The 12,011-nt window shown below is 35.5% G+C and overlaps 1 protein-coding gene across 2 annotated transcripts in view; it reads left to right on the plus strand.

The window, feature by feature from the left end:
• Window positions 1-9,880, plus strand: part of FGF12 (fibroblast growth factor 12) — a 560,969-nt gene extending 551,089 nt beyond the window's left edge. Inside the window, exon 6 of one of the 2 annotated variants that reach the window (XM_029213630.1) lies at window positions 7,808-9,880. In XM_029213630.1, coding sequence (XP_029069463.1) covers window positions 7,808-7,926 — 119 coding nt within the window. In that variant the 3' untranslated portion in view covers window positions 7,927-9,880. The remainder of the gene's footprint in view (window positions 1-7,807) is intronic. The other variant, XM_029213629.1, reaches the window with a different exon arrangement.
• Window positions 9,881-12,011: the final 2,131 nt, after the last annotated feature.

Consider the following 12,011-nt stretch of genomic DNA (forward strand, 5'->3'; position numbering starts at 1 on the left):
GGAACTTATTAATGGAAAGAAAAAAAACAATCTTGTATGGGACAGTAATAATTTGAGAAGCACAATTTAGGAGCTATAGAATTTATATAATTGTTGAAGATCAGAATCTCGACAGTTCCCTGGAAATGTTTCTTAAAGGTTTCTCAGAATTGCTTAGTAGTATATGATTGGAAATTAATACCAGAACTCCAAATTCTAGTACTGGTAGCTGTAAAAAAATCGCAATTAATTTTTATTGTACAGTATACAGGAGTCTCATATGCGGGATTAGTAATTCTTGATTTATCATTTGTTGTTTGTTTAGTCGTCTTAAGTGCTAAGCTAAATTACGCTTCCCCCAAAACAAAAGGATAACCATTCTCAACATGTTAGTTAGCTTAACAAAGAGAGCCCCACTTTTCAACTGCAGTCAGAGTCATGGTGTTTGAAATGTGTTAGATGTTGAGTACAGTCAGCCGTCAGTATTTGCAGGAGATTCGTTCCAGGAATCCCTGTGGATACTAAAATCTGCAGATGCTCAAGTCCCTTATATAAAATGGCATAGTATTTGCATATAACCTACACATCCTCCTGTATACTTTAAATCATCTCTAAATTATTTATAATACCTAATACAATGTAAATGCTATGTAAATAGTTGCCAGAGCAGGGCAAATTCAAGTTCTGCTTTTTGGAACTTTCTGGAATTTTTTAATTGAATATTTTCCAACTCGCAGCTAGTTGACTCTGAGGATGTGGAACCCACAGATACAGAAAGCCAACTGTATAGGAGATAAGCAGCTGGTCTCATACATCATGGCGCCCAGCTAAGTTTGTTCCTAAGAAATTAAGACGGTGTTTGCAAGGCATCAGAACAACTCATAAAGGTTTGAAACGCTGCCAATGATTTCTTATGTAATCTATGCAGTAAGATTCAGTTTGATTTTTCTTGACTACCCTGACTGGCTATGAATGTCATGTAAACATAGACATTTTTCTAGATAAAGAGATTGAATAAATAGATTTTTCCCTATACACTCATATACTTGACGGACATATTATTAACTGTTCATTCACTAAAAAATCAAGGCTGATATGTATCAGGATCATGGCTTAAATCCTCTGGCCTGGATTCAGGAGGTCTGATTCAAGTTGGCCCTGTCACTCTCATCCCTCGCCACCTCTCAGTTTTACCCCATCCTTCAACTGGCCACTGTTTCTCTTATACAACCTGTGCTTCATCTCTTCGTTCTTATTTAGTAGCTCATCCATTTCTCTAAATCCTCTGCATCCTTCAAGGCTAAATCAACATCAAAGAACTATTTTATAAACTCATTTCCATGAAACTCTGCTATGGCCCTTTCTACCCTGTGATTTGTGTGAACGCCTGTGCTCTCTTTCTTAGCCTTGAGCTCCCTGAGGGCAGGAATCAAGAGAGCATTTCTTGCAGTCGCCGCAGAATCTAGCAGAGCGCCTTGTACAAAGTAATTTGTAACTGTTCATAAAATAAATGAACAAATTAATGCTGAAACAAATTCATCTCTGGATATTAGTCAGCAAAAGAGTAACTGGAATTTGAGGAAAGAAAGAAATGAAAAGACAGTAATAGAATCAAAATGATACAATATTATTAATAGTTAAGCCAAGTTAAAAGGGCCAATAAATGTTTTGTGAACCAGTTCATTCCATCAAAGAAATCTAAGATACGCTGTCTCTCCTAAGTTTGCCTATGGAGGTCAGGTCCAATCAGTTCAGGAAGTTTCCTTAACTCCCCTCCCCATCATATAGTAATTGATAGCTTTGACTCTAATCAAGACACTTCTTTTCCAGAGAACAGCAAACTTCTAAGACAGCACTGTGTAATAGAAATATAATACAAGCTACGTATGTAATTTAAACTTTTCTGGTAATCATATTTAAAAAATAAAAACAAACATATGAAATAAATTTTAATAATGTATTCAACCCAGTATATTCAAAATGTCATTTCAATATGTAATCAATATGAAGCATTATTACTGAGATATTTAATTTTTGTGTGGTCTTTGAAATTCAGTATTTATTTTATACTTCTAGCACATCTGAATTAGGACCAGCCACATTTTAAGTGCTCAATGATCACATATGGCAAAATGGATACTGTATTAGGTAGCACAGTCCTAGGATGTTCTCATCAGATTTTCCTATCCTCTCACCAACCCTGTACCCTCAGTATATCTCAATTCTCTCTTTCACAGTACAGTCCTAAGACTAATATTTTTGACTATTGGGGAATCTTTGGCTCTTCCCATGCAAATAGGACATCTCTGGCTTTGATAGTCACTTCTTTGTTTACAGCTTACACTCAGTGTGTTTGTTTCTGTGTGTGTGATTTTTTAAAATTATGTATAATTGTTAATTATGTTGTATAAAATATACACAACATAAAATTTACCATTTTAACCAATTTAACAGTACATTTCTCAGTCCATCCACATCGCTACAAATGACCCAATTTTGTTCCTATTTATGGCTGAGTAATATTCCATTGTATATATGTACCACATCTTCTTTATCCATTCATCTGTTGATGGACATATAGGTTGTTTCCATGTCCTGGCTATTGTAAATAATGCTGCAATGATGGACCTAGAGTCTGTCATACAGAGTGAAGTAAGTCAGAAAGAGAAAAACAAATATTTAGATTAAGACATATATGTGGAATCTAGAAAAATGGTACAGGTGAACCTATTTGCAGGGCAGGAATAGAGATGCAAGCATAGAGAACGTATGTGTGGGCACAGTAGGGGAAGGGCAGAGTGGGATAAATTGGGAGATTAGGTTTGACATTAATACACTACCGTGTGTAAAATAGATAGCTAGTGGGAACCTGCGGTATAGCACAGGGAGCTCAGCTCAGTCCTCTGTGATGACCTAGATGGGTGCGATGGGGGGAAGGTCCAAGAGGAAGATGATACATGTATACTTATAGCTGATTCACTTCATTGTACAGCAGAAACTAGCACAACATTGTAAAGCAATTATACTCCAATAAAAAAAAAAGAACTGTGATCTAAAAAACAGAAATTCTTGAGAATGTAGACAAAAGGGCAGAGGAGATAGAAAATATCACAGAGTCCAAGACATCCAGAAGAAGGAGTGAGAAGATATAATACTTATCTAATTGGAATCCCAAAGGGAGAAACAATTATACTCCAATTAAGAAAAAAAAAAAGAGAGTACATTTCAGCGCCAATGAGTACATTTCAGTGCCATTAAATACATTCCTGTGTTGTGCAACCATTACCACCATCCGTCCCCAAAACTTTTACATCTTCCCCAACTGAAACGCTGTACCCATTAAGTATTTACTCCCATCCTCCCTTCCCTCAGTGTCCAGCAACCACCATTCTACTTTCTGTCTCTATTAATGACTACTCTAGGTATCTCACATAAATGGAGTCATAAAATATTTGTCCTTTTGTGCCTAGCTTATTTCACATAGCCTTAGTTCCTCAAGGTTCATCCATGTTTGTGTCAGGACTTTGTTCTTTTTTAAGGTTGAACAATATTTCATTGTATGTATATAGCACATTTTGTGTATCTGTTCATTTGTTCAACCAACCAAATGTGCTCCACCTTATGGCTATTGTAAGTGATGCTTCCTTGAACACGGGTGTACAAATACCTGTTCACGTCCCTGCTTTTATTTCTATTGGGTGTATATCCAGAGGTGGAATTTCTGGATCATATGGTAATTCTATGCTTGATTTTTTGAGGAACTCACCATATTGTTTTTCACAGTGGCTGTCCATTTTAAATTCCTGCCAGCAATGTACAATGGTTCAAGTTTCTCCACCTACTTGCCAACACTTGTTATTTAATTATTTATTTTTATAATAGGCATCCCGAATTTGTTTTCATTACCATTTTTGGATGACATTAGGAACATCTGGTAGAGGTGAAGCCAACTTGGATCTACATTAATATACAGAAATAACTTAAACATTGGTATAAGACAGTCATTTATACCATTTATTTGATGAATTGTTTTTCTGCTTTTATTAAAAACTTTTGACTAGGACCTCGAAATCCTATACTCCCATCTGGCTCGGCTACTACTCACCCTCTGACTTTAGGGAAGTTGCTTAGTTTCTTTTATGTTTCTCGCCTACTTTATTCACCTGGTTATTGTAATTATCAAATGAGGTGGTCAGTTTACAATGGCTTTGAATATCCATTTGGGCAGGTTTCGGCACTCCCCAGCCGCATGCAGGAAAATCTTCACAGTCAAATGCCAGCTTGGGTTCTCTACTACAGTCTAGTCTCTCTGTGATCATTCAGTGCCTGGGAAGAAGTCCCAGTTAGGGTTAAATGTAAAATTCTGTCTGTTGGTACAATTCATTAAAAGACAATTTGCCTATAAAAAATAAATAAATGAAATGGCTTTGAAAATTCTGAAACAGATTTATTGACGGGATTAAAGGTTTATTTAAGAGGTTATGATTGTGGTTACTGTGTACATCACAGTGATTTGGGTTTACGTTTTGAGCTTATAATGCACTTTATAGAACACTTATGCCTTCTTGTTTTCTTCTTGTATTTTGTGTCATCATTTTATTATGTACCATTCAGACAGAATAGCACAGTTATGGAGTGTTAATACAACTATCAAAGGAGGTTACATTCCTGAAGAGAAGTGTTTTGTCCTTTCTTTCTTTGCTTTCTAATTGGATCATGGTCTCTTAATTACATTTTAATTCTAAAACTTGATTGAGTTTCATCCCCCTTTATTTGTCAGTTTCTTAAGTTAGGTAGTATTACTGGCATCTGAGAGTCTGTAAATAACAATGAAAATTAAAGCCCAAGAAATTAAATTGAATCTATTGGTTTAATTACTCTTAATTTTCCAGCTACGATATATAAGAAGATATATTTTTCAAAACCTGGAAGTTTATTACTCCATTTAATGGAAATATTGGAAAATTAGTGATTGAGTTGTCCTAGAAGAAGAGCAAGTTGCACATTTTGCTATGACACTAGTGAGTTTTGTTCTTTTTGAAATACTGAAAAATTTTAGATGCCAGTTTGGAAAACTCTACGGGGACTTGATACTAGGATGGTCAGCAGGGTTAAGTTATTTGAAAAGCTATCTGCAATGATAATTATAATGGCAACATTTTGTGTTGTCATAACTTAAGTATTTTATGTGTGAGAAATAGCAAAAAAAAAAGATAAAAGTTAAAAACAAATGTCTTGAGTAGAATCTATGACACAAGGAAACAAAAAAGAAATTGCAACAGTAAGAAATTCAGATACAAAAACTATAAACAAGGGCTTCCCTGGTGGCGCAGTGGTTGCGAGTCCGCCTGCCGATGCAGGGTGACATGGGTTCATGCCCCGGTCCGGGAAGATCCCACATGCCGCGGAGCGGCTGGGCCCGTGAACCACGGCCGCTGAGCCTGCACGTCCGGAGCCTGTGCTCTGCAACAGGAGAGGCCACAACAGTGAGAGGCCCGCGTACCGCAAAAACAAACAAACAAAAAACAAAACTATAAACTATATTATTTAATGGAAATTAAAGAGTAATATTCTTCAAGTGCCTGTAAGTTGAAGTTTAAGAAATTCGCGTGTCAAAATCTATTGTGTGTATTTTTAAATATTTTTTTTTCATTCTTTGAGGCTGATTTAGCAGTCAGTAGTCAGGTCTGGGGATTTTCACAACTGATTAGGTGACAGAGTAGGGAAAAACTGCTTTATGGCATCATATGAATAACTTTCCAACTGAATCACTTCATTACTTCTGAGTTCCCCTGTGCACTAACCAGTTATAAATACATGGCTATATTTTGCACATATAAACATATTTTTTAATTTGGGGGATTTTAATACTTGTGTATAACAGAAATATAGGTAAAAGACCTTAGGCTTGAGGAATTTCAAGATTTCAATAGAATCTTAAGGATCTTCTGTCTTTTGTAAAAGAAAGGTAGAAACTTGAATTACCTACTGGCACCATCTGAAAATTACACGATCAATTCTTTCTAGTTTCCCCTGTATACTTTGCTAGTGAGGCCAAAGGCAGTTAGTCCTTTGAGGATATCGGAGGGACCATTCAGTGCAATAACTGAAATATTTTAAAATCTCATTTAAAAATATATATGTAGGGCTTCCCTGGTGGCGCAGTGGTTGAGAGTCCGCCTGCCGATGCAGGGGACGCGGGTTCGTGCCCCGGTCCGGGAGGATCCCACGTGCCGTGGAGCAGCTGGGCCCGTGAGCCATGGCCGCTGAGCCTGCGTGACCGGGGCCTGTGCTCCGCAACGGGAGAGGCCACAACAGTGAGAGGTCCGCATATTGCAAAAAAAAAAATATATATATATATATATATATGTATAATAATCGTGCACAATATACTTAACAAACATGCTTTATATATATATTTTGTACTGGCCACAGTGTGGTTACGGTTTTGCCAGCATCCGCATCACCTGGGCACTTATTAAAAATGTAGAATCTCAAGCCCACTATAGACCTTCTGAATCAGAGTCTTCATTTTAACAACACCCCTAGGTGATCCAGATGCACATGGACATTTAAGAAGCCCTACTACTGAGATGCTGGAAGAGACCTATCTCTTCATCACTGAACGAGTCTGAGGAGAAGCTTACTTGTATCTTAACTCTCTTAATCTAGTTTTGGATTTAGGATATACCTTCAACCAAAACAATTTATCAGTATGTTCTCTGAAATCTTTTATTCATAATGTTCATGAAGAGATCAGCTCATTCATTCTTCTTATACATCTTTGGATGCTTACTGTGTGTCCATTAGACAGAGCTAGAAAGTGGCTAAGGATGTAGACCAGGCAGTGTGGCTTCCAAATTGGTGCTCTTAACCACCATGCAATATCTATTTTATTCATGGCCATGCTCGGGTCTCCAGTTCCAGGGCAAAGCCCATCGGCAGAAGCAATTTGATTGGAAATAACATTCAGATTACCAAGGTATTGTAGTGATTGTTCAATAGATGGGAGTACGCAACTATTTGTTCCTAAGTCAAGGATAAAAATACCTCCTGATATTTAAGTAAATATTTCATATACTCATATACAGTCACATTTGTCTCACAACAGTAAAATGAATCTCTTTTAATGGACTCAATACGCTAATAGATCCTATCTTATCTTTGTGAATTGAAAAACATTTTTCTTTCTATGCAAAAATCTAGCAAGAGCCACGATAATTCACAGATGACTGAGCTTTAGAGCCAGACAAAACAACAGAGATAAAAGGAAGTGTTTATATAGATGTGAACTGAAATCTCACGGTTGCATAATCACATTTCCTACTGATGAATAACTATAGATGAATACCCTGAAAGTTGGCAATAAATATTTCAACTTGATAAAACAATGTCATATTTCTTGCAGTAGGGTAAAGATTAGGATCATGTAAATAAGAATTTTTTCCCAAGATTGCAGGCTGAAGGCTAAAAAACAAAATATCTCTTTCTACCCTTTAAATGTTATACTCCCAATGTCTCCTCTAACTCTAGATGAAAATCCTATTATATAGGTTAGTAGACAGTAAAAACTTAAGCCTTATCTATACAGGAACAGAAACTACCCATGTGTTTGCCGTTCGGGAAGACTTAAAAGGTTGTGACTGATAGAACTAGAAGAGAATTATGTGTATCCATTAAATGTTTTAAGTTAAAACTCATTTTCACATGGGAAGAAGAGCTAGTGATGAGAGTGAACAATATTATGAAGTCAAAATTGAGCTGTTTATTGAGGCCAAATTTATGTCCACTATTGTAAAGAGTAATTAATGTGATTTTTGCCTTCCAGTGTGTATGTACAGAGAGCCATCACTACATGAGATTGGAGAAAAACAGGGGCGTTCGAGGAAAAGTTCCGGAACACCAACCATGAATGGAGGCAAAGTTGTGAATCAAGATTCAACATAGCTGAGAACTCTTCCCTTCGTCCCTCTCTCATCCCTTCCTTTTCTCCCCTTGCCCTTTACCCATTTCCTTCCAATAAATCCACCCAAGGAGAGGAAAATAAAATGGCAACCCAAGACCCAGTGGCTAAGATTCTGCACTCAAAATCTTTCTTTGTGTAGGATAAGAAAATCGAACCAAAGCTTGTCTGTTGCAATGTGGTAGAAAAATGCACATGCACAAAGATTAGCACACCTAAAAGCAGAGGAAAAAATAAATCAAGACTCCACAAGCATTAAAATAAACTGTGTTGTTATTAATAGAGGGCTAAATGTAATGAAAACATAACTATCATAAAGATGAAATAAAATTATTACCTTAAAGAAAAGGGTTTTGGAAAATTGAACTTACAAATCGATGTAATACCCTAAATACCTTAAACTCTGGATAATTCTCTGGTGTGTGTTTTGTTTTGAATTTGTATTTTCTTTGGACATCTGGAATTGACACATAATTACATTCTGTTTCCAGGATTTTTTTTTTACCATGATATTGAACATGTATGAATTATAGATTCTTCTATTGCCTATAAGGTATATAGCCAGAAATCATTTAACATCAAGAAAAGTTTAAAATTTTATTCTTGAAATCGATATTTAAGATTGTTTCATGCAAAGGATAGCCTTATGTTGAATTTAATGCTATTAGCTGATTTCATTCCTTCCTGAGAAGAGTTTCAGATTCTCCTAGGAGAATATCATGTTTTTTTCAAAGGTATTAATTCAGGGGCTCATTTTTTTCTTTAGCCATTTAGAAAAAAATTTCAGGTTTTAAGGCTGATGTAACTTTTAGGAATTCTTTGTCATTGCCATGCCCAGGCAGTGATAAATAAGTTATGTGCTCATACCATTTTGGTCTGATTTTTTACTTTGTGGACACCTTTGAGAGTATAGGTGCATGTCTAGCTGTCTTAGAGAGTTTTATACCATCTCTTGCAGCAGGAAAGAAGGAAGAGGGGTTTTATATAAAGAAATAAATCCTAAGAAATTGGTGAAAGCAAATTGTATTTGTCTTTGTACCTTACCAGAGTTTTCTGTATGTAGCATTTTCCAAACTTCACCAAGGAATTGGGAGGCATGGCTGTGAAATTCCTAACTTACTATCTTATGAAGCCAGTGAATTGTTTGTTACTATATATCCTCATTTATAAATCTAGTTGAAAATCAGTCTGTCTCCTAAAGCATAGAATGAAACTTGTAATGTGCTGAATTTTCAAGGGGTATAGAGAAATAATACAGAATTAACATCCATGGCTCCAACAGACAGGGTTGTGTGAGTGGCTTAAAGTAGTCCACCCCCCCCCCCCCCCCCCCAAAAAAAAAACACCTCGGTGTAAGACTAGGCAAATGCATATTTAGGAATACTAAAGTGTTAGAAAAATGTTAGGGAAGAATTGAATGTTATACAATTGCCTTGGAAAAAAGTAGATCTACTTAGTCCTACAAATCAGGAATGGTGTAGAGACATCCAAATCAAAACAAAACTAAAGAGAATGTTAAAAAAAATATATGTAGATTTATGGATATTATCAATGAGAAGACTTAGCATGTTACTTCTCTTATAGCTCTACCGTCCAGCATGTATTGTTCCAAATACTCCCTAAAATATATACACTTGGCAGAAACTCTAGGCCCTCACTTCAATGACCTTGCCGTTGGTCGCTGTATTCTTTCAAAGTCACTGTAGTTTCCCTCACTCTACACAATCATTATTCTTCAATAGTGGTCCGTGTCCTTCACCAAGTATTCTGTTTCTGTTATCAGGAGGTTAGCAGAAAATGAAATGGAGGAATTTGTCTAACTGGTTGCAAAGAATAAAAGTCATGCATCTAGGCAAGGATTTTGAACACACATTTTCGAGAGATATTTGTTTAACCAAAATACTTGGAACGTAACAAATACACACATTTAAATTAAAGAGAAAAAAGGAATGTTACTCTTCTAGGAAAAGAATGCCCTTGTCAAAAGAAATACAGAAATACAAATCTGGTTGTATTTCTCCTTGTCACTCTTGATTCAACTTGATTATAAATGCACCTGTCACTTCCAGGACCAAACAAATCCCAAGCACAAAGCCTTATTTTCTTTGAAAAAATTAAAAAGAGGCTTCTACAAAATGGGTCACAGGCTCATTTAGCATAAAATGATTTGTGCTTTTCGGTCATATACACATATACATAGGCATCACAAGCTCACAAGTAACACAATTGACAGTTTCTCAAAGTGTTATCAATTATACTGATGATTTCACGACAATATATCTTATCTAGTTAAATATTATGGAAAATATGGTAGAGAAATGAATTTCCAACAAAATTCTTCCCTTTTTTTTCAATGGTTGTTCGTTTTTTAGCATCTAGACTCACATCTGTCTCCTTCGTGATAACACTGAAGAAACATTTCTAACTACCCAATTTGTATATTGTTTTTCTCCATATCATTTAAGCAAATGTTCACCACAATAAAATGTTTTGGAAACTTACTGTCAGAGAATAAATTGGAAACCTCGTATTTTTTTACACATTAACCTGACAAAAACTATGGTTTAGAACACAGGGTGAACATTTGCCTAATTGCTGCTTACTTTTTAAGTACATAAAACCTTTCATAGAAAAAGTCAGTATTTACTGTCTAGGTTTTTAAAGTATTACCATATATACACATATAATTATCCTATTTCCTCCAAAAATATGAGCCAGTTTAAATAGTTTGTTTTTCAGGTTTACTCCAAGTAAAATAATTCTTAACTTTGATTTTCATCATTCCAATTTCTGGGTCTCAATTCACCCATCACTTATTCTCCTATAAGTAAAATAAGCCTGTTTTTCTTAAATGCATTGGGATAGTCTCAGGAAAATTATGACTTTTAGTAAAGCTTTGTAATTGGCTATGTAAGTATAAGTTAAAATATGTTTATTCTAAGAGTCCTTATTGTAACATGTTTCAAAATCAGTGGACTTAAGAATGAAAACAAAACTGAGAATCTCACAAAATAATTTTCTGGTCAATATACCTTACTTGATGTTTAAGCTAGAAGTCAGAGGTATAGAAACAAAATGGTGCTGAAGTTCCATTTGCTAATTCAGAGATTTTGTGCTTCAGGAAACTGGAGGACAGCAAGCCAACCTATTCCTGATCACAGTAATAGTTTGGGTTTTGAATTTTACATATGAATTTCATACCACGTTTTTAGTCATTATGGATCAGCACAATAAAAAGACATCAATTTGTTGCAAATGATGATGCTTTATGGGCCTCATTCTAATCCAGACAGCTTGTAAAAGAATTGTTCTATTTAAGAAAATGACAGTGCCATTGATAGGTATTGTATATAGGTTGGTGGTCCCGTGGTGCCACTAGTAAGACATGAGGGTATTAAGACAAAAGTAAAGTGTGAAGACTGTCTCTTTGTGTATTGAAAAGTTTGAAGGTCCTAATTTGGGACCACTAATTCCCTGGCGGAGAAGCATGACTACATCAACAGTAATTGTTTTAAAACATGGACCCAGAAACAGCAAATCTACTATTCCGCCTTCATGGCTTTGTCTATAAGGCTGTGCTCTGAGAAGGTCTTCCGTGATGTTGCACAACTTCATCTGCACCAGGTGAAACACATTCAAGCATACAAATCCCCTGCTCATTTTAATATCATAAAAAGCTGAGATTATTTCTCTGTCATAAAATTGTAAATAGCATTTTTAAAAATCAGAGTCACATTGAAAACAGTGGATTGTTCTACAAATATATATGTGTATATATACATATGCTTCTGAAATAGGATATATCATATAGGGTTTTTATTTGATTTGTGGTCTTTGGTCCTAGGTAATCAAAGCTTAAAGAGATTTGAAGGCAAAACTTTATATATAAATGTATATTTCTAATGATAGTATAAATTGCCACTTTATAATAAAAAAAGAAACAGGTGGGAACAATAATCAAAACACATGCTCCTTCAGAATGCTAGTGATTCTGAATCCCCTCTTTGATGCAGAGGTGGCTATTTTTTATTCCTAAAAAGGTATGTTAAAGAGCTGTACTTCCTGATAC

The sequence above is a fragment of the Monodon monoceros genome, unplaced genomic scaffold (assembly GCF_005190385.1).
Source record: "Monodon monoceros isolate NGI ecotype Baffin Bay Population unplaced genomic scaffold, NGI_Narwhal_1 Super_Scaffold_11, whole genome shotgun sequence".
Classification (NCBI taxonomy): Eukaryota; Metazoa; Chordata; class Mammalia; order Artiodactyla; family Monodontidae; genus Monodon; species Monodon monoceros.